Source organism: Microtus pennsylvanicus, chromosome 8, assembly GCF_037038515.1.
Source record: "Microtus pennsylvanicus isolate mMicPen1 chromosome 8, mMicPen1.hap1, whole genome shotgun sequence".
Lineage (NCBI taxonomy): Eukaryota > Metazoa > Chordata > Mammalia > Rodentia > Cricetidae > Microtus > Microtus pennsylvanicus.
Genome location: NC_134586.1, coordinates 31,444,896 through 31,468,468, shown reverse-complemented (window position 1 = coordinate 31,468,468; position 23,573 = coordinate 31,444,896). Strand labels below are relative to the sequence as shown.

Here is a 23,573-nt window from a genome sequence, read left to right as displayed (position 1 = left end):
GCGGGAATGCTGACCACTCACTCCGAGGTGCTGCCTGGAAAGGAGAGCAGAGACCCAGAGAAGTAAAGTATCTTTACTTCTGAGACGCCCAGCTAGCAAGAAGCTGGGTGGGACTGGAGCTTTCCTGTGCCGGTGGCTCTCCACCCCTTCCAAGAGCTGCTTGTCCTACAGGCTGCTAAAGTCAGTGGCTCTTGGAACATGGAAGTGCATAGCCGATGGCAGCTTACAGAATACATTTCACAAAGCGGAGAGTCTAGCGAGTGAATCGTAGGGAAGGCCCATGAGCCAGAGTATGGCTCTGATTTCTGAAGACCCACAGGGTTTGGGGGCCTCGATCTCATGGGGAGGTGAGAGCTGCTGCTGCCTCATTTTACGGAGGATACTCTGTCTGTTGCACCCATGTGGGCACTAATGTCCCAGGATGAGAGGTGGGAGGTGTCCTGGGGAATCTGTGTCTCGCATACACCTTCAAGTTTCCCAGCCCTGTAGTTGGAAATCAGTTCAGCTAGGCTACAGGTCAGCTCTAACCTGGTTTATTTCAGAAGGGCAGAGGTCATGACAGGGTAGACACACCCACACTCCCAGGCACTGGACACTGGCATCAGGGGACACAGCTCCAGACCGTCCCTGGGAATGTTTCTTTTGTATGGCTCTTTGATCTCTCACGTCTGCAGCTGTGGGCCCCTAGCTGCCCGTCTTCTGGCTCAGCAGCCCCCAGGCCACTCTAATCGATGGAGTACACCTTGTTTGCATCGTAATTAGCAGGGGTCATATAAGCCCAGTCCTTCATGGGCCACCAGTCTTTAGAGTGGTACTTGGCCGGGTAAGCATGGCGCGTATGATCCACACAGCTGAAGATTGCCTGGCTCTGGTCCCTGGCCACAGTGGGCAGGTAGAGCCGCAGCTTGTCCACAAGGTGACCAGGCCAGAAGTAATTGGGGTGGGTGTATGAGGGACCACTGATGCTCTTGGCCTTCAGCTTCCTGGAAAAGGAAGACACAGGGAAGGTTGCTGTGACAGGGAGACCAGGCAGGACTCCTTCTCAGCAGATCACATGGGCTGTGAGCATCCTCTGCAGTGTGGAAAGCACTGCACACCTCAGGTCTCCTCACAGTGAGGACCCAGAGGTCTGGAGGTCAAGGTCACACATCCAGTGAGTGGCTAAGTTCAGGCCCCAGTCATTGCTTCTTAAATCCAAACTTAATGTGCACGGTTCTTGTGCTAGATCAGTGGTTCTCAACCTTCCTAAGGATGCGACCCTTTAATACAGTTCCTCATCTTGTGGTGACCCCCCAACCATTAAATTATTTTTGTTGCTACTTTGTAACTAAAATTTTGCTACTGTTATGAATCATAATGTAAGCAAGCATCTGTGTTTTCCAATGTTCTTAGGTGACCCCTGTGAAAGAGTCGTTTGATCCTCTAAGGGGTCACAGGCTACAAGTTGAGAACCACTGTTCTAGAGGATTTGCCCCTCCCCCATCCCTCCACCTCACCTGTCCCATGCAGTGCTGGGCATAAAACCCAGGGCCTCATATGCTCTGGTACCCAGCAGCTAAGCTACACCCAGCCCCAGCCAGAAGCATTTGGATATCATGTCTGAAATCTAGCCTCAGGAAGCAGCCTCGCTGGGTTCAGCTTCACATGTGGGACGTCCAGAGCAACTCAGGCTTGTTGATGACAACGTAGATAAGTTCACTCATAGGAGGCCCCAGCACAGCCCTGCCTGATGGCCCACAACAGTCCTAGGATCTCGTCCCATGTGCACAGGTCTCATGGCTGCCTCTGGTGGGAGGGGAGGCCAGCCCTCTCCTCTTCACCCCTGCCCTCCTAGCAGACACACAGGACCACTACAAACCCCGTAAATTCCTCGAACTCCTCGAAGTGCATTTTCTTGAGTTTCTTTGATGTTTTCCTAGCGGGGAATAGAGAGAGGCATTATTAGGAGAGAGAAACTCCAGGAGCTGGGCAGTGGTGGCACAGACACCTTTAATCCCAGCACTTGGGAGGAAGAGGCAGACGGATCTCTGAATTCGAGGCCAGCCTGGTCTACAGAGTGAGTTCCAGGACAGTCAGAGCTACACAGAGAAACCCTGTCTTCAAACAAAAAACAAACAAAAAAAAGAAACTCCAGGAATAGTCAGCTTTGGGGAGCAGATGGGGGCCAATAAGGCGTGTGTTTCTAAGTCTCAGACCAGAGCGCTGAACTTCTTTGTTTTCTGGGGAGGCCCTAGCCATGCCTCCATACACCAAGGCATTGGGCTTAGCCAGGTCGGTGGAGGGTGGAAAACCTTGACCTCTTCATCTGTGGGAGGGAGGCCTCCGAAATAGCTGATATGTTCAGCAACTGGTAGACACTAAAACCCAACTCCCACTCCCCTTTCCAGAGACCAAGCTTAGTGAGACAAGCGTGGTAAAGACTCACCCTCCATACCTTTCCCAGCATGCATCACTAACTGATCACCGATTCCTTCCCAAGCCCACATCTGGCTCAGAATCTCTGGGGTTTTTTTTTCTTCTGTTGCAAAGGATTGAACTCTGTTCCTTGTATACTCTCTACCCCTAGTGCCTGGCCTTGGGATCTTTTACAGTCTGCCCCCTAGTGGTGAGAGAGAGCCAATGTCTCTCCTTTAGCGAGGGATCACTCTCTTTTATACCTGTGGCTGGCCAAATACAACCAAAAATCTCTTTCCTGGGTAGCCACGCACTTCCTGGATTCATGGCTTAGGAATTGGTGACAGTCAGCCACAGGCTAGAAGGGACACCTCAGAGGCTCTCGAAGCTACTGCCAGCCTGGGTCACGCTCAGCACTTTGCAGGCCACAACTGTCGTGGGCAGACTGCCCCAGTACTCAGAAAACCACTAGAAGTGCAGCGTGACTCATCAGCCGCCCTGTGGCCCTTGTCTGACCCTCGAGGTGTGAGATAGTCTGCATCCACTTTGTACATGGAGACGCTAGGGCTCAGGGCGCAGTAACCTGGCTATTGACTGGAAGCACTGGAGTCTGCCCCAGGCATTCTGCCACACCACCCCATCCCTCTGCAGGGTGCCGTCTCATTCTCCCCTCTGCAGGCACGACTGATGTTAGCCACAGTAGTTGCCCCCTGCTTAGTCCACATCTGATGGGAGCGGAGGGGGACCTGACTTGGGCTCACTTCAAAGGAAGTTAATTTCAGAGAACTCAGGCTAGTCTAAGGGTCAGGGCAGCCTTTCTTCCCCCCAGGGCTACCAGCCTATCTCTTGTTGGAGTGTGCCTGCCACAGGGTGGCAGCGCAGGGAAGGAATTAGTTTCAGCTGCCACCGGGTAGGCTGAACACCCCCTTTTGGTCTTTCCCACTGACCTTATGAGTGTATAAGCCTGTGGTCAGGAGGGTAGCCTGCGGTCCTAAGACATGCACTAAGGGTGACATTTGGGACTGGTGAGTCAGAAGTGACTAGAGAGGGGCACAGACACTGGCGCTACATGACACCACATGCGTGCCCGTGTCCTAGTCCCTGCTGCTGAAGGGACAGCCTGAGACTCAGCTTGTCTGTCTTCTTTGCCCCGAGCTTGTGGAGGCTCCGGGTCCCAAATCCAGGTCGGCTGTGGACAATCATCTCGTCTATATAGTAGCCTCCAGGCTGCCGGATCGGGCGGACTTCTTCTTTCAGAGTAATTATCTTGTCTCCTGGATATAGTAGCGCTGTGGGCAGCAAGGAAGACAGCAGGCCCATTAGCCAAAGTTGCCTACTTTGGGGTCACATGGGAATGACTAAAAAAAAAACAAATCACACTTCTATTTAAAGATTATTTTTTCTGAGCCATCAAGATGGCTTGGCGAGTAGAGAGGCAAAGTGCGTGTGTGGGGGCCCGTTCTCTCTCCATTTCTGTGAGTCTGGGTACTGAACTTGGTCATGAGACTTGACGACAAGCGCCTTTGCTCACTGAGCTGTCTCACTGGCTCTCAGCTTTGTAACATTACACACATTTGCTTATTTATTCTCTGTGTGTATGTGTCTATGAGAGAGAGGAGGGAGAAGGAGAGGGAGAGAGAGAAAAAGAGAGAGAGGACAACTTGTGGAGTTGGAGGAGCTGGCTCTCTCTTCCCACTAAATGAGTCCCAAGAATTGGACCTGGGTCATGAGACTTCCCATCAGAGGCCTTTGCCGGCTAGGCTATCTTGCCAGCCCAACTTTTTATTTTTGGATGTTTGTGGGCTCATTGGGAATTGCAAAACACAACAGGGTATAGAGTTCCCCCAAACTCTCCCTCCTACAGCTCCCTGTAATAATCCAGTTCAGTATCAGAAGGGACCTTAGACAACCCTGCTCACCAGGGGACAGAGCGAAACCAGTCTGTAACAGCAAATTCGGGTGGTATTACTTAGCAAGCCTAGGTTGGAGGCAGGAAGATTCAACCAGCCTTCACTAGGTTAATTGGATCTACTTATGTGTAAGTGTGCTTGCATGAATGTGTGTGTTCGAGTATGTGTGTGTGTGTGGGGGGGGTAAGTAAGCAATCTACCACTAAGCTCCATTCCCAGACCTTAGAACTACTTTGTTAACTTTTTTTTCCCTTGGATTTTCCAAGACAGGTTTTCTCTGTGTAGCTTTGGCCGTCCTGGAGCTTGCTCTGTAAACCAGGCTGGCCTCGAACTCTCAGAGATCCATCCACCTGCTTCTGCCTCGGGAGTACTAGGATTAAATGTTGTAATAGGAGCGGCTGGGCTGCATCCCCAGCACCCCGGCCGCCTGCTAGCTTATGCCCTGAAATAATTACACGGACACTGTATTCTTTTAAACACTGCTTGGCCCATTATATCTAGCCTCTTCTCAGCTAACTCTCGCACCTGGACTAGCCCATTTCTAATAATGTGTAGCACCGAGGTGCGCTTACCGGGAAGATTCTAGCCTACGTCCATCCTGGGTCGGAGCTTCATCGTGTGTGTCTGCCTGGGAGCGGGGAGCATGGCGTCTCTCAGCTCACTTCCTCTTCCTCCCAGCATTCTGTTCTGTTTACTCCTCCCACCTATGTTTTAACCTATCAGGGCCAAGCAGTTTCTTTATTGCTTAACCAATGAAATCAACAGATTGATATAGGACACTCCCACATCAATTAAAGGTGTGCACCACCACTGCCTGCCTGGCCTTTGTTAACTATTTTGATGGAGGTTTTCTCATGGTTTTGAGTTTGTCGTGTGTGTGTGTGTGTGTGTGTGTGTGTGTGTGTGTCTACATTTCATATGGGTGCATGTACAAGTGTGTGGAGGCAGAGCTCCGAACCCAAATCCTCCCCAATCGCATCTCACCTAATGAGCCCATGTGTTTCAGAACCCAGCAGTCAGGCCATCTGCCTTCCCTCCTCCTCCCCAGTGTTCCCACCAAAGGCCACAGTGGTTTGGCATGTATGGGGAAGCCAGTGTCAGGCCAACGCTACATTAGCCATGGCTCAGGCCTCCGGCTCTCCCTCGAAGCAAGCCCCTACCTCTCATGAGGATGTCCTCAGTCAGGGAGAGACCGTAGGACTCACAGAGTTCCCAGCACTGCAGGTAGACCAGGAAGTTATTCGTGCGGGTCATATTAATCAGCTCCTCCATCTCCCCAGAAACGGTGGACGGTAGGCAGTGATCATCAAAGGACTTTGTCCCAGAACGAACCAGGCGGCATCTCTCCATGTATTGGATAGAGGGGAGACAAAGCTGCAGGAGAGGAGAGGATGTCTCTGTGACCTTCATCCTGGCTGCAAGGCAGCAGCACCTCCTCTGCCTCCGTCTGAGAGACCCCCCTCCCCCGCGAGGCTGCAGCTCAGGTTCAAAGGCAGCAGCTTAAAGGTCAAGGTTACCCCTCTGAGGTAACCCCCGAGGGGCTCTGAGCACTTGGCACCAGAGTCCTGGGAATACTGCCTCATACCGGATGTGCCCACATGGCTATAATAGCTGTAGCAGTAGAGCCCCAGAAGTGTCCTGTTGAAAAATAGCCTGAGTCTCTGGGGACTCTAAATCAGGTCTAGCCACTTGTGTGTGTGTAATCCTGAGGTAGAAGCCACCTTGCAGTGCGGAGGGGCTGAGAAGTGTTACCCACTGGCTGTCTTTTCCTTCTCTTTTGCTTGTTTTTTTTAAAGACAGATTCTCAATATGTGGCTCTAGCTGGCCTGGAACTCACTGTGTAGACCAGGTTGGCCTCAAACTCACAAAGATCTGCCTGCCTCTGCCTCCCAAGTACTGGGATTAAAGGCGTGTATGTCATTTGCTTTTTTTTTTTTGAGACAGGGTCCTTCTATGTAGTCCAGGCTGGTCTCAAATTTATAATCCTTTGACTGGACTTCCTGGGTGCTGGGATTATAGGGGTGTTTCATTACACCCAGCTGCATACTGCACAGATGACAGACAAGGGCTGAGGGGAGGTGAGACCCTCACCTCAGTCAGTGCCAAGTCTTGAACCCTGGCCTGCCCAGCCCCTAAGCCTGTGCTAAAGAGGTACCTTGTTTTGCCTCCGCCTCTCTCGGTACCGCTTGCCCACATCCTCCATGTCCTCGTCTGTCATGGGCCGCCCCTCCATCTTTGTATCAACCTCAGGTACCTTTAGCAGGTCCATCTTGGGGGGCTGTGGGGCTGTGACAGCCCGCTGCTTTGGGGGGTAACGCTTCAGGAATGCTCTCTTCCTAGTCAAACTGAAATCTAGAATTGGAAGGAAAGATGGAAGGACTAAGAGGGTGCCCAGCGGAGGAATTCAACCTAATGCCATCGAGCAGATGCCAGCAAGCTCTTCTGCCCCCTTCCCATATGTCCAGCCGGTGCCCACCTGAATTTGTCCCCTCCACTGCTATGAAGTCCCCCATCTGCCTACCCCACACCCCTTCCTGCCCCTTTCTCACTCATTCTTGCCACCTTGTTCCTACCAAGTGGCAAACCGTTATATCATGGTAGCCAGGCATGGTGGCACACGCCTTAATCTCAGCACTGGGGAGGCAGAGGCAGGCAGATCTCTGTGAGTTTAATGCCAGCCTGGTCTACAAAGCGAGTTCTAGGACAGCTAAGACTGTGACACAGGGGAAAAAAATATGTCTCCAAAAACAAAAGCAACAACAACAAAAATGTAAACAAGATCAACTCACGATCCTGTCTTCCCAGGGAACTCAGACTCATTTCCCTGGACCACAAAGACCTGCTGGAACCTGCTTCAGCTGCCATCCCTCATCCCCTGGTCACCCCTCACCCATGCCACACTCACCTCCTGTACCCCTTGGTCTCAGGCCCTTGACCTGGGCAGTTCTTCCAGCCTTGGGTCCCTTTGCAGACACTGACGGTGTAGACTGACACCTACCATTCAGGGGCTTTGTCTGACTACCATCCTGGCCCTCCCTCCAGTTGTCTCCCAGGCATCCATCCCTGTGGACATCACCTTGTCACGTGCCAGCGGATGGCGGCAGGGTCTGGGCTAGTCCACTGCAGTCTCCCAGTTCCCACAAGTGGGCCTAGCTTTTGGAAGATACTTCCAAAGCGGGGACCAATGAAAGGATTTGGACACCATGCCATCACCCTGGTGGCAGCCTCATGCTCAGGTGAAATCCTGGCCTCAGCTCCTCCTGACACTCCAGACAAGAAGTTCAGACTCTCTAGACGTTTGCTTATGCAATGGAAACCAAGCATATCGACCTTAACCTCCAGACAGGCAGGATACTGTGTTGTGCAAATGTGACCAGCCCATATGGTGCCCGGGAAATGCAGGTTCCTCCTCTTCTTTGAGTCTAGGTGCCCAGAGGCTTGTTCTTTTTGATAAACCGAGAGACCACTAAGTCCACCTGTCTTGCCCACTGCCACCCTCCAGAAGCATGTGTTCTGACTATACTGAAGCAGCACCAGCCAATAGATAAATGCTGCCCGCCTTCAAGTCAGGATAAGGGGGATTTTTTTAATATTTATTTATTATGTATACAATATTCTGTCTGTATGTATGTCTGCAGGCCAGAAGAGGGCACCAGACCTCATTACAGATGGTTGTGAGCCACCATGTGGTTGCCGGGAATTGAACTCAGGACCTTTGGAAGAGCAGGCAATGCTCTTAACCACTGAGCCATCTCTCTAGCCCCAGGGGGATTTTTTTTTATAAGCATGGTGGGAGGGTCATCTGTGTGTTGACATCCTTTGACTATAGACAGCTATTATTGCTGAGCGCTGTGCTCCAGTGACTCCAGCTAGCTGTGAGATCACAGCCGCTCTGGACATTCATAAGATTGGGAGGAGAGGGGGTAGGGGAGTGCAACCCAGAGGAGGTGCTGACCCTGGGCCATCAAAGCTGTGGAGGTGGGGGCTGGAGAGATGGCTCAGAGGTTAAGAGCATTGAAAAAAGCTGTGGGGGTGCTTGGGTTTCCTGGGTTCTCATGGGCCAGGGACCCTCCTAGGAGTGGAGGTGGGGTTGGGTGCCAGTGTGTCCACAGGACAGCCTTAGACGGGAAGTCTGAGATCAGAACTGGGGCATTCTCACTATGCAGGAGCCACCCAAGGGGTACCACACTAGGGAGGGCACTGCTTATCTTTGGTATGGCCATTCACCCCAGCTCTAGAAATCTCGCTTCAACTTGACACCCCTGCAAGGAAGACCCCCGCTTCCTCAAGGCTTTAGTCCATCTCAAAAGGAACAGAAAAAAACCCACCCCTCCCTAAAATATGTCTGATGTTAATTTCCTGCCAGCCTGGTGGAGAGGAACAGAGTGAGACCCATTCCGCTTAAAGAAATGATGATGTTGCTCTATTTGAAAGGAGCTGGAAGCTGGGATAAGGAGTGTTGCAGTTGTCAGTGGTTCCCCGGCCTCCATCCTACAATAATAAACTAAAAAAGAAGAGGACCTGAGGGGTATCAATTAGTTGGTAAAGTGCTCACCTAATGCACCAGTCTCTGAGTTTAGCACCAGCACCACATAAAAACCAGGCATGGTGGCATATACCTGTATCCTGGCATTTGGGAGGCAGAGGCAGGCAGATCTCTGTGAGTTCCAGGCCAGTCAGAGCTGTGTAGAGAGACTGTGTCACAAAATGAGCAAAAAGATACAGGCATGTGTTGTAAATTCGTGGCCCACATATTAGAGAGTCCTTTCTCGTTTGCCTCTTGCTGCTTTTGGACAGAGGTTGCCCACAAGCACGTGAGGGTGAATGGGACGAGCACGGCATCCCTGCTTACAACATCCGTGATGACAGAAAGCCCACACCAGCTAACTCCAAATGTCTTCGTTCAGTTTCCAAGCAAGACATTTTAGTTAACCTTTCCTTTTTTGTTCCTTTACTTTCTCAGATAAGGTCTCCTGCATCGCACACTAACCTCAACCGCTCTACCAAAGCCAAGGATGACCTTGAACTTCTGATTCTCCCACCCTACCCGACTGCTAGAATTGTGGATGTGTGTCACCATGCTTGGTGTATGCAGTGCTGGGGATGGCATCCAGGGCTTTGAACATGCTAGACAAGCACTCTGCCAACTGCCCTGCATTCCCAATCCTGTTTTGTTTTAAATCAATCATTCATGTCCCTCTAAGGACAGAGGCTGGGCCCTTGAGAAAATGTCTGCTTCCTCATTGACAAAGCTTGGCAAACCTATGGCAAGCCAGAGGAGGAGGTGCGCCTGAGGATGTAAATGCTGGGGAGAGCCAGCCTGACTCTGAGGGCAGAGAGGACACGCACACTCCCTGGCAGTGGTCATGGTACTTTTCTGCTGGGACAGTGACCACTGCTTGTAGGTGCTGGCCAGGGCATCGGTGGTGATGGCGTTCTGCTTCCCGAGAGAGCCGAGGTAGATGACGATGTCCTCCAGCTCCTGGTTCTTCAGAGGAACTCCCATCTGAGGAGGCACAAGAGCGTACTGAGGCCCACCTCACCCTTACCGACAGGCTTGGCCAACCGGCTCAACCTCCAACTCCTTGCTGCCACAGGAGTGCAGAGCCCTTGCCAGGTCCTCAAGTGTACTCTGCAATTTATCACGTCCTGGTTTTGCCCACGCAGCTCCCTCCTTCTGCCTCAAAAACTCCTATCCCTCCTTTAACACCCAGGCCAGATAGGCCTCCATTTTTACAAAGTCTTTTTCAGTTGATTAACATACTAGATAGGATAAAAGTCATACACCCATCTTTCTCCATGGGGAACAAGTATGCCTGCCCCGACTGAAGTATCAGAGACCTATACATCTTTTTCTTTTGAGGATGTGATGGCTATTCTTGTTGTCAACTTGACTACATCTGGAATTAACTTGAGTTTACCCCAAGTGGCTGGGTACACCTGTGAGGGATTTTTATTAATTGAATCATTTGATGTGGGAGGATACACAACCCCAATCCAGACCTTTTGAGGTAGGAAGATCCACCTTTAATCTGGGCCACACCTTCCCTGACAGCCTATATAAAGGACATAGAAGAAGGAAGCTTGCTCTCTCTCTGCCTGCTTTCCCTTGCTCTCACTGGCAGGTCCATTCCTTCACTGACTTTAGAGGCTACTTCATTTTTTGGAATTCTGGCATATACTGAAGACCAGCTGAGATGCCCAGCCTTGCGGACTGAACAACCACTGGATTACTGGACCTTCCATCGGGAGACTATTGGAATAGCTGGACTATAACCTGTAAGCTGCTCTAACAGATACCGTACATACATATATATTGCTCAGTTCTGTTTCTCTAGAGAACCCTGACTAATACAAAGGATAATAGACAACCCTGGAGGGATGCAGTGCCTACCAGAAACACCAAAGGTTCAGAAAGAAAAGTTTGAAAGGAAACGTAATTGTGAGTATGATTTTGTCTCGTTATTCTCTTTAGACAATAGTTAGTCATTGTTGAACTGTCCTTGGTCCAGCTCAGAACTGTCCTAGTGCTAAGGGACTTCATCTTTAAACATTTGAAAAAGATTAGCCAGGTGTGATGGCTCATACATTTATTTTATTTTTTTTAATATTTATTTATTTACTATGTATACAGCTAGCCAGAAGAGGGTACCAGATCTCATTACAGATGGTTGTGAGCCACCATGTGGTTGCTGGGAATCGAACTCAGGACCTTTGGAAGAGCAGGCAATGCTCTTAACCACTGAGCCATCTCTCCAGCCCCTGGCTCATACATTTAATCCCAGTATATGGGAGACAGAGACGGGAAGATCTCTGTGAGTTCAAGGCCAAGGCTACAGTGAGTTCCAGAACAGCCAGGGCTACACAGAGAAACCCTGTCTTGAAAAAAAAATATTTATTTTATGTATAGAGTGTTTTGCCTGTATGGATGTAAGTGCACCATATGCATGCCCAGTGTCCAAAGAGGTTCAACAAGGGTATCAGATACCTGGAACTGGAGTTACAGGGGATTGTGAGCTGTTGTGTGGGTGTTGGAAACCAAACCTCGGTCCTTTGAAAGAGCAGTAAATGGTCTTAACTGCTAAGCCATCTCTCCCAGCCCAGGATTTAATATTATACTGATTTTTTTGTTTTGGTAGTTGAAGACATTTACTTTTAAAAAAATGTTTTGGATGTTCATATAATTGTATTTCATAAAAATGTTTGAACATTGGTTAATTGAAACAGTAAGTCAGGATATATTGTTCAGTAGTAGCAAGCTTGCTAGGATATGCAAGGTGCTGAGTTCACGCCCCAGCTGGAGAGACCAAAGAAGGCCTAGAGAAATAGCTCAGCAGGTAAGAATGTGTGCTGCTCTTGCAGAGGACTTGGGTTTGGCTCCTAACACCCACATCTGGCTGGCTGTTCACAGACATCTGTAACTTCAGCTCCAAGGACCTGATACCCTCTTTTGACTCCTGCAGGCTCCAACACACATGTGCACATGTTCTCACACAGACGCACACGTACACATAATCAAAAATAAGAAAAAAATGGGATCTGGCCAGTGGTAGCAAACACCTTTAATACCGGTACTTGGGAGGCAGAGGCAGACGAATCTCTGTGAGTTAAGAAGAGGCCAGGGGGCTGGAGAGATGGCTCAGCGGTTAAGAGCATTGCCTGCTCTTCCAAAGGTCCTGAGTTCAATTCCCAGCAACCACATGGTGGCTCACAACCATCTGTAATGAGGTCTGGTGCCCTCTTCAGGCCTGCACACAGACAGAATATTGTATGCATAATAAATAAATAAATATTTAAAAAAAAAAAAAAAGAAGAGGCCAGCCTGGTCTACAGAGTGAATTCCAGGACAGCCAGGGCTGTTACACAGAAAAACCCCAAACAAGCAAACAAATAAATAAATGAATAAAATTTAAAAGAGGGCAGGAGAGTTGGCAGCAGTTAAGAGGGCTCACTGCTCTTGCAGAGGACCTCAGTTCTGTTCCTAGCTCCTATGTGGTGGCTCACAACCATCTGTAACTCCAGTTCTAGGGGATCTGATGCCCTCTTCTGGCCTCTGAGGTCACTGTATCCATATGGTGTGAATTAGGCAGAAGTTCATATGCAGGAAATACATGTGAATAAATCAATTAAAAAAGATATAGGTGCTGGGTTGTGGTGGTGCATGCCTTTAATCCCAGCACTCAGAAGGCAGAGGCAGGTGGATCTCTCTGTGAGTTCAAGGCCAGCCTGGTCTACAGAGTGAGTTCTGGGACAGTCTCCAAGGCTACAGAGAAACTCTGTCTCAAAAACAAAAAAACAAAAATAATAAAAAATAAAATGTAACAATGTCTGCTTTTTAAGGGCATTGATGTGAGCCACAGTATTATACAGTAAATGTACAGCTGACAGATTCACCGACAAACCCGCAAGTGTACACTTATGGGGAACCCGATTTGCAGAGCTTCGGGAACACCTGTCTTTTGGATAGTAACTGTCTGTAAAAATCTTGTGAAAGCATAACATTTCTCCCTTCCATAGTGGAATTCATCCCACAATATCCCAGCAGTATTTAAATCATTCTTTAAATTGGACTTTTCCTGTATTGGCAACTGTATACCTTACCCCACACTGTGGGGCCCTGGCGTGAAAGCATTCACTCAGCCAAACCTTTGTTTGCAGCCAAATCTACATAAAGCTGGTCCCCCACAATTATCCTTATTGACAGGACTCACTGACAAGAAAGGAGCCCTAAGCAGAGAGACAGTATGTCTGCTCTCACTGATAAACAGGTCTGAGTGGCCCTAAATTCTCTGGCAGCCAACTCAGGAGAGTATCGCCTACTGGTCTCTGCTCCCCCTTAACACTCTATTAATATTCTGTATTTATTCAGCTTTCATTTGACATAAAGTCTTTTTTTTAAAGATTTATTTATTTATTATGTATACAGTGTTCTGCCTGCATGTGTACCTGCACTCTCCAGAAGAGGGCACCAGACCTCATTACAGATGGTTGTGAGCCTCCATGTGGTTGCTGAGAATTGAACTCAGGACCTCTGGAAAAACAGTCAGTGAGAGCTCTTAACCTCTGAGCCATTGCTCCAGCCCCCCTGACATAAGGCCTCAGTCTAGGAAATTAACTGTTTGTACTTTTACCCCTAAAATATACAGGAAAAAAGTTTGGGTGGCTAACCAGCCCCAGAGGAAAAATTCCTTCTCACCTGGGTGCCAGTGGATACAGCACCCCAGGGCTAAACTCCATCCTTATCCTCCTGGTATCTGCCGGGGAGCTTCACAACCACGCCCCTCCTGAGACATAAGGTGCCTACCTTGTCAGTCTTTTATCCATCCTGTTAGCAATAACAGGATGTGTGCTTGGTATCATTGTTATTTACCGGAAAATGGCTAACTGTCTATGTGGATATAAAAACTGGAAACCCTGTGGAATGGGAAGCACATCGAGGAGGAACATCGAAAGGGAAACATCAAGAGAGCATCGGAGAGAGCATAACAAGAATAAGTGGGACATGCTAAAAAGACCTCCATGGGCTAGTTTATTCCACTTCCACTCAGATCCTATTAGTCAGCTTTCACCCGCTACAGTGATCCTTCTGAGTCCTTAGAGGCTTAGGGGGTTAACTCCCCAGCATAAACGTCAACAGCACATCTTGATTTGAAGATACACATTTAATTCATCTAAGCTGGCAAGCTTTTTCTAGAAGAATCTAGACACGTTTTAGGCTTTGTGAGTCACAGGGCCTCTGCCATTGTAACCTGAAAGTATCCATAGCTGTGCATAGATGAATGAGGGTGACTGTGTTCAATAAAAGTATATTTTTGTTTTTCCAAAGAGGCAGGCTGGAGTTAACGCACGGGCCCAGATCCTGCATTACACTAACAGAACTTTCAAAGATGACAGAAATTTCTACCCTAACTGGTCCAGTCAAGGAGCCACTTACCACATATGGCAGGATGGTTAATATTGAATGTCAGTGTGACGGGATGTGGGATTGTCTAGGAGACAAACCTTCAGGCACACTTGTGAAGGGTTATTTAGATTAAGGTAGCCTAGGGGGCATACCCGTGGGGTATTGTCTTGATTAGCTTAATTAAAGTGGAAACACACACCCTGGAGAGGGAAGCATCAGAAAAGGGTCCTAGAGTTACAAGTGGTTGTGGGCCCCCTGATGTGGGTGTTGGGAATTGCACTCCACTGAGCCATCTCTCTATCGCCAGGTATGGTACTGGCTTTTGCTTGTCACTAGTGGTGCCATGACAGGGCCATGTACATGCTGAACACAGGCTCTACCACTGAGCTGCACCCCGGAGCATCACAGAGGGTTTTGTTGTTTGTCTTCTGTGTGCTTGTGTGTATATTTGTGCGCCACGTGCATGCAGTTCACGTAGAAGTCAGAAGAGGGCATCAGATCCTCAGGCAGTGGGGTTAAGGTGATTGTGAGCTGCTATGTGGGTGCTGGAAATGGAACCCTGGAACTCCACAAGAGCCATCTCTCCCGTTAGCCTGGTGCAGAGGTGGTTTTAAGGCTGTAATCTGACTGTGGCTGTGCCATGTTTCCCAGTGTGGCTCTGCAAGTATAAGGCTGGTCGTGTGGAGCCCTGTGTTTGCCCCTCAGGACCCTAGAGCCTCACGGAGGGAGGACACACCCCAGGCCCAGCTGAGAAGTTCATACTTACTGCCTTTAGAGCCATGATAAATTCCTCCCTGGAGATGCGCTGGTTCTCACCCCGCTCCACCTTGCTAAATACCTCCAGGATCTTGATCTTTCGGGTCCTCAGGTAGGCGTACAAGTCCGCCAGGGTAGAAGGCTTGGGCAGTCGCAGCTGGGGTATAGGTTGATAAATAGGTTTGGGAACTTTGCCCTGAAAGAGGGAAGAACGAGACAGATAATGGGACTGCTTAGATGTACATATTCCTAGCCCTCTAGTTAAACTTTTTTTTTTTTATTTTTCGAGACAGCGTTTCTCCGTAGCTTTTGGTTCCTGTCCTGGAACTAGCTCCTGTAGACCAGGCTGGCCTCGAACTCACAGAGATCCGCCTGCCTCTGCCTCCCGAGTGCTGGGATTAAAGGCGTGCGCCACCACCGCCTGGCCCTCTAGTTAAACTTTAATCTCATTTCACAACCCAAAGAGGGACTGAAGGGGAGGATGTGTTATGTCTTTGTCCTTGTTTTCAGTGTGGCTACATTGAATAAATCTCCTTTATCATGTTCTTTATCATTATGATATTCTTTTTTAAAATATTTATTTATTATGTATACAATAATATTCTGTCTGTATGTTTGCAAGTCAGAAGAGGGCACCAGACCTCATTCCAGATGGTTGTGAGCTACCATGTGGTTGCTGGGAATTGAACTCAGGACCTTTGGAAGAGCAGGCAGTGCTCTTAACCACTGAGCCATCTCTCCAGCCCTCATCATTATGATGTTCTTTATCATTAATCAGGCTTCTTTAATTGACCTATTGAGGATGGGTGACTGAACCTTGCCTCTCAGGGTACAAGTGACTCCGAGTGATTTAATAAATACAGTTTCTGTGTGGTTATTATTTCAGGTCTAAGCTAGCCAGGTGGCTAGGAAGGACAAGGGACCCTTCCTCCTACAGGTAATGACATCAACAAGATGGTCCTCTTCACCCTCACCTCAGTTGTGTCCTCAAACTAGCCCACAAGGACTGGTTAGTACGGCCTCTCCAGCAGACAGGTCAAGACTGACTGCTAGTGTGCCCTAGCTGGGGTGCTTATAAACCCCTTCATGTGTTCTCAGACAGAATCCCTTTCCCATCCCATGGTGCAGGCAGTCCTCAGCAGCTCATTCTGACACGGTGCAATGCCGAGACCAGGGCTTAAGGCACTAGGCCTCCCTGGCTCTCTATTCCGGAAGGCTCACTCTGGGGGCAGCCAGCCTTCTTATTGTGAGGGCTTGTCTGCAGCCTCTGGGAGGTCCCTAAGGGAGGCAGTGAAGCATCTGCACAATAGCCCTTTGAACAAGCTTAGAAGGCAGTCTGTCTTCCTGGACTGGTCAAGTCTGAAGCTGTCTTCAGGTCCACAGTCTCATGATATAGAGACAAAGCCTCCCAGCTCGATTGCACTGAGATTCCAGAGTGACAGACATAGCTGTCTGAAATAATAGTATTTCTTTAAGTCCCACTGGAGTATTGGCTGTGCAGCGACAGGGAACTCATACACCTTCCTTTGGGGACTTGCTTTTGCTCCTTTGAAGAAAAAGGGCAAAGCACCTCGTCCTGTCTAATAAAAGGAAGCAAAATGACAACAGACTCCCAAAGCCTCAGCATCTTCTGGCCATCGGAGCTTCTCACCTTGGGTGTCCCGATTGAAATGAAGGTATCTTCGGAGGCTTTTTGCTCATGGCGGATCATGAGCAGAACCTTGGCCTCTGATGGTGTGATGCTGGGCTTATTCTGCAGCCATGTCTTGACATCACCAAACGACTCCAGCTGCCTCCGGAGCCTTGCCCTCTGGCTCAACCAGACCTTTCTGTCCACAGGTGGCTCTTGGATGTCTTCAATATCCAGAGCTTTGAAGCTAGGTATAGGTGAAGGGGGAGCTTGAGGAGGCCTTGCGGCATGGGCTGGCACCTGGTCCTTGGTCCCAGGCACAATGATGATCCGCCTGCGGCTCTGTGGCAGGTGGAAGTCTTTCTCTTTCAACTGCCTGAAGCAGTGGGCAATGACCAGCTCAGGATTGAAGACAGGATGGCGGCTAGTTTCATAGATGTCCTCATCTATGGAGGTGTAAGACGAGAAGGCCCCTTGGGAGAAGAGGGTTGCAAGTGAGTTCCTTTTAGGAAGAGGACTAACAGGAGCCAGGGAAAGGGAAACTGTGGTAGGTGCTGGCTGTGTATCAGGGTGTCTGGTCCCTGCCTGGCTCTATCACTGCGTCACTATGGTGAAGAAAACAGTGTGTTAGCTAATGTGACCTGCATGCCAACAGATGGAACAAAGACTTCTCACTGTCTCCGACTCTTACTATACTCTGCTTGAGCTCAGAAGATTTGGAACTGGTCTGACCAGCCTAGGCACCACAGCGCCCTCTGGTGGGAGCAAAAGATCTGATTTAGAGAGCTTGGGTCTTAGTGCAGCTGGCCGGCTTTCTGCTCAATCTGCGGCTCACTTTCTTCTGTAAGATGGGGATAATGGATACCTAATTTATTAGGCGATGGAGGTGTTTATTAGAGTTGATTTGTACATAAGTGTGCTGCTATCTATGCATCTATTATGCACACATACATACACACATCTTTGTTCACTACATACAAGTTCTCGTCTTCGTGGTGCTAAGACTTGAACCCAGGGCCTAATGCTTGCTGAAGAAGTGCTGTGCCACCGCTCCACATCCCTAAGCCCCTAACTTGTAATGTCATGGCAGGTGGGTAGGTGAGATTGCTCAGTGGATAAAGGCGCTGGTTGCCAAGTTGGACAGCCTGTGTTCAATCCCTGGAACCCACATGGTAGAAGAACACAGACTCCCACAAATTGTCCTTTGACCACACCTGCACCATGGCCCAAGCCGTCCTATGCCTGTTGAAATAAATAAGTGTGAAAAAACAATTAGGGAGTTGGAGAGATGGCTCAGTGGTTAAAAGCACTGGCCGCTCTTCCAGAGGATCAGGTTCAGTTCCCAGCACCTACATGGTAGCACACAACCATCTGCAACTCCAGTTCCAGAGGGTCCGTCACCCTTTTTTGGCCCCTAAGAGCACGGCACACACACTGTTCTCTGACACACATGCAGGCAAAACACCCATATGCATAAAAGTTATAGCAGCCCCTCTGCTATGGTTAATGGAGACGGTTACATCCTGGGGCCGAGTCATCTTCTTTCCAAGAACGGACTGTCAGAACTGTCTCACGAACCTGCCTTCTGCCGTATGCTTTTCTAGAACCTGGCCTGTGGGGAAGTCTGTAGTGTGTTTTCTTGGTTGATGATTGACATGGGAGGGCCCCAGTTCACTGTGGGTGGTGCTATCTCTGGGCTGGTGGTCCTGGGTTCTATAAGAAAGCAGGCTGAGCAAGCTGTAAGGAGCAAGACAGTAAGCAGCACTCCTTCATGGCCTCTGCATCAGCTCCTGCCCTGACTTCCCAGAGTGATGATCTATAAGCTGTAACTTCTCAAGTTGCTCTTGGTCATGATGTTTAACCATGGCAATAGAACAGTAATCAAGACACCATTGCAAGCACTCAGAGCTACACACTGGTGGCCCTCATACTGTTGGACACTCTACTTAGGAGCCTGGCCTCTCCAGCTTGCAGTGCCTCCCCCCATTTCCTCTCAGCTCAGTTCATTTAATAACTGCTTGAGGGGGGCCTTCCTGTTTGAGAATCCTGATGCAAACGCCTTGCTGTTTTTCTAGTAAACAGCTCCACAAAGACCATGACCTTGTCCGTTGTCTGCACTGTTCTCTGCTGGAGTCTTGGCTCCGCCACAGGCTTACCTGTAAAGGGAACTTAGTAAACAGTTCCTGGATGACAGATGTAGACATGGGTTTGGTGCTATGACTGGCCACATTTTTCAGGTAGAGATACTAAAGCCCACAGAGACCCCAAGTCCCCGGGTTGATTACTAACAGAGCTCAATTAGCCTGACAGACAAGTTCTTTTGTTTCAGGATTTCTTTTCAATTTATGGGTATGAATGTTTTGTGTGAACATATATATATGTGTTCCGCAGGAGTGCAGGGCCAACAGAGGCCAGAAGAAGGTGTTTGGATCCCTGGAACTGGAGTTATAACTGATTGTGAACCTCCATGTGGGTGTTGGGAACTGAACTCGGGGTCCTCTGCAAGAGCAAGTGCTCTTAACCACTGTACCGTCTCTCAGGCCCCAGAGTCAAGCTCTTAGCTAGTTCCTGTTACCCAGCTGTCACTTGATCCTCATATCTCAAGACTTTCATTTCTAAATGGTTTATGCCACCCCCATCCCCCACAACCCGGTGCTAGGGATTCGATACAGAGCACTCTCACTGCCCCCTCGCCTGTATCTGTATCAGCAGATCTGACTGGCTCACGGCACAGGCAGCCCAGCTTACACACGTGTGCCCCCACCCTGCCCCACTCCTCCACCTCATTATCTCTCACTTGCTTTTCAGCCTCCTCAGCTCTTCTTTCCCACTCCCTCGGGTTCCCTCCAGCCCCCACATTTAGTCTCACCACAGCATGGTGTGGGCCAGGGTCTCACCAGGTAGACCAGGATGCCCCACTTTCCCAGATGCTGGGATGGCAGGCTTTCCTCACCAAGGCTGGCTTTCTAGTGCTCTTGGAGTTAACACCCCTCCTGCCATGGCCTAAAGCTTTCACCCCTCTTCTCCACATCATCCCCTTGTCTACACTGCTCCTTTCTGCTAAGCCATGTCTCCTTGCTCCTTGCCTGGCCCCTGGGTTCCATTTATCAAGTTGCTGTGTTCCCCAAAGGGCGTAGCATTCCTTGAGGCTTCCCGCCCTGTGGTTCACCGTATGGGTGTGGTGGTTTAATTAAGGATGGCCCCCATAGGCTCGTATATCTGAATACTCAGTCACCAGGGAATGGAACTGTTTGAAAGGACTGGGAGGTGTGGTCTTGTTGGAGGAACTGTGTCACTGGAGGTGGGCTTTGAGGTTTTTGTTTTGTTTGGAGAAAGGGTTTCTTTGTGTGGCCCTGGCTGTCCTGGAGCTCTGTCGACCAGGCTGGCCCCAGACTCACAGAGATCTGCCTGCCTCTGCCTCCTGAGTGCTGGGATTAAAGGCGTGTGCCACCACTGCTGGGTGGCATTGAGGTTTTAAAAGCCCACACTAGGTCCAGTCTCTCTGCTCGTCCATCAGGGTATGGCTCTTAGCTACTTTTCCAGCATCTTGGCTGCCGGCCGCCATGAGCCCTACCATGATGATAACGGACTAAGCCTCTGAAACGGTTAGCCAGCCCCACTAAATGCCTTCTTTTCTAAGAGCTGCCTTACGAGCTGTGTCTCTCCTGCACTAGAACAGCCACTAAGAGGACAGGTACCAGCCCAGACGCTCACTGCCCATTCTTAATGGCACTTCTTCCTAGTGTTCTTCTGGGCGGTGACCATCCACAGGAGGTGGTCCCTGCAGTGACAGGGTGAGGCTGCCATCTTGTCAAGATGGGGATGGGAAAGCACTGAGTTCCAGCTCCTGCCCAGGTCAAGTGTGCTCTCTGACGTCAATGGCTGTCACTGACTGACTTTGCTTCTGTTTGTACATTCCCAGGGATACAAAAACTTCACCGTGGACCCCGAATGGTGGAAAAGACTCCGTTCGCTGACCCAAATGTGTTTCCCGGGAGCGCCTGCCTGAGGGTCCTAACTGGTCTCAGAAAACACACTCCTTCTTAATGGCTCGCATCTCTCAGCTGCTGCCTCCCTTTCTGGCCACCATCCTGGGCTCCTGTTGTCCTGCTCACTCCGAAGCATCAACGCATTCCACTGGACAGCCACTTTCTCCCACTCACTCTGCACTGAGGACCCCCGTTCCAGCACAGCCATGCATCTAGCTGCTCCGAAAACATCCCACTCCAATAGTTTACAGGGTCGTGGGTGTCCCCTGGTTCCAGTGCCATCTAATCAGGTCCCCCAGACACTCTGTATCTCTATGAAAAGTACCCTCACTTACCAAAGTCTGAGGGTGTCAAGCTGAATGTCACCCGACTGTACCTTTTCTCCTCGGCTTTCTGGGGCTCTCCTAGCCTGGCTCCTCTCTTTTGCTTTCCAGTGTATTTGATCAGGGTTTCTGCCAGACCCTGACTATGTGCCGGGGAAAGATGGCCAGGAGAATCAGCATTACTCTTTGAAGCTTTAGACAGGTCGGGAGGAGGCTTGCTGAGGACTTGGGTCTTCAGGCCCACCTGCCTCACATCTCTTCTCGTCTGTCTGTGTCCTCCACTTTTCAAATTGCAGCTCTTTGCCGAGAACTTTCCTGGGAACTGACAGCCAACTTCTCCAGGTCTCTTCTTCAATATAGGACGCATTGTTGCTCAACCCAGAAATATGCAGGATCCCAGGTACAAAAGCCCCGGCTCTGATTCCAAGCCAGGGGACTCGGCTGCTCCTCGAGCTAAGTCCGGGCATGGGAATCCTGGAAGAGTTAATGACCTTCTCCAGAACTCCTGGCAACCCTTCTGGCAGAGCTGAGACGGCACAATGAGGCTTCCAGCCTTTCCTAATGGCTCTGCTGCAGGGAGTCAGAGGGTTCCTGCAGATGGCGCTGTGGAGCAGGCTACAGGTTTAGCCATTTGGTGCATATCAGTTTCAAGTTTTGCAAAAGGTAATCCAAGTTGCTGAGTAAGCCCCGTTGTCATAACTACAGATGCTGTGAGCCGATTGGCTGAGCGCTTCCACGTGCTGGAAGCAGGCGGGGGAGAAAACCCGGAAGCTGGGAATGTTAAAGACGACTTAGCTCCAGGTTGGCACCTTGTGTGAGGAATCACACCTATACCCCATTCTTCCTGAGGCTCCTGAATCTGAAGTGAAAATTCCCCTATTTTCCTGTTTTCTGACAGATTTTCCCATCTTTAGGCTTCATTTTTCACATTTAAAAAGAACGCTACACTCCCACAGTCCCGGAGGGCTGAGAACCCTAACCAGTCAAGGTCTAATGAGAGACTATTTGGTATTACAACTGGGTGCTATGGTCCGGAACCACAGTTATGGCGGCACACGCCTATATCCCAACGCTCAGAAGCAGGCAGGAGGGTAGACAAAAGTTTGAGGCCAGTTTGTGTTACATGACGAGTTCCAGGCCAGCCAGAGGTACACAGTGAGAACCTATCTTTAAAAATCAAAGCTGGGCAGTGGTGGCACACACCTTTAATTCTAGCAGAATTAATTCAGGAGGGGCTGGTGGATCTCTGTGAGTTCGGGGCCAGCCTGGGCTACAAGAGCTAGTTCCAGGACAGGCTCCAAAGCTATAGAGAAACCTTGTCTCAAAAAATCAAAATAAATAAATAATGATAAAAAGTCAAAACCGGAAACAGAGACTGGGAACCAGTCCTAATAATAAATCTTTGAAATGTCCACCCACACACGGGTGAAATACGGGGTGTGCATTTAAAGACACATGAAATACTTACACGTGCTGCATGGAGGGCTCCTGGTAATGAAAGGAGCCAGATTTAAGAGGCCTCATCCTGCAGGGTTCTATTTATATGGAATGGCCAGAATAGGCAAGTCTCCAGACAGTCAGCTCCTAGTGACCAGGGATGAGTGGGGAGAAAGGATTAGCTGTTAACTACAATGGCGTTTCCTTTTGGGTGATGGGAAGGTTCTGGGATTAGCTAGTGACAGCAACTGTACAGCACCGCAGATGTTCTAAAAACAAAACAAAACCACTTACCTGAACACTTATAATTTTATTTTGGCCAAGTATGAGACACACAGGAGGGTCTCTGTGAGTTGGAGGCCTGTCTGGTCTACATGGAAAGATCATATCAAATAACAAAATTATTTTGCACTGCTGGGCACTGAGCCCTAGGCCTTGTGCAAAACTCCAGGGAAACACAACTGTTGAATTACATCTCTGACCCTAAGTCATTTCTTTCTTATTTATTTATTATGTATACAATATTTTGTCTGTGTGTCTGCCTGCAGGCCAGAAGAGGGCATCAGATCTCATTTCAGATGGTTGTGAGCCACCATGTGGTATTTCATGTTGTATAAGCATCTGGGTAGTCGGAATAATGTTGTGGCCTGATAGTTGCTGGGACTTGAACTCAGGACCTTTGGAAGAGCAGGCAATGCTCTTAACCGCTGAGCCATCTCTCCAGCCCCCCTAAGTCATTTCTAAACTTTATGCTAAAAAAACAAAGACCAATATTTGAACAAAGTTCTCTGTGCTGGGGCCCACCTTCACCAGATGTAACATCTTCTTAACCCTCTACAACTGAGGCACTCACATCATTTAGACTTACAAAGCCACAAAAACAAGGCAGCAGGGTTTCTGAAATATGAGAAAAGGCATGGAAGCCCGGTGATCTTATCTGCTGAAAGGGGAGAGGCAGGCCTGGAACCCTAGCAACCAACCAGGCAGAGCTCCCCTCCAACGAGACCAGGGAGGGGGCCTCTAAATGGCCTTGCCCTGCAGCCTTCCTTTCCAGCCGACTTCTGGGAATTTTGCTTTTCCACCCAACCTGAGCTGTGGCCTAGGAATGTCAAGGTTTCTCCATACTTTGAGCTGCTTGTGCTCACACTTAGCCTTTCTCTTCTCTTCCATTGCTGTCTGCACCTCTCTCACCCTGGGAGGTCTCCACAGAGCCTTTTCATCTTTTTGCCT

The 23,573-nt window shown here is 49.4% G+C and overlaps 1 protein-coding gene across 1 annotated transcript; it reads right to left on the bottom strand.

Moving 5' to 3' along the window:
- Window positions 1–518: 518 nt before the first annotated feature.
- On the bottom strand, window positions 519–21,564 carry Efcab12 (EF-hand calcium binding domain 12). Its single transcript, XM_075983101.1, has 9 exons — window positions 20,919–21,564; window positions 16,616–17,067; window positions 14,975–15,160; window positions 9,654–9,810; window positions 6,460–6,656; window positions 5,465–5,678; window positions 3,527–3,683; window positions 1,859–1,915; window positions 519–983 (listed from the first exon to the last, which is right to left on the bottom strand). Exons 1-9 carry the CDS (start codon window positions 21,271–21,273, stop codon window positions 725–727), a joined length of 2,034 nt encoding a protein of 677 aa, XP_075839216.1. The 5' UTR covers window positions 21,274–21,564; the 3' UTR covers window positions 519–724.
- Between the last annotated feature and the right edge of the window lie 2,009 nt (window positions 21,565–23,573).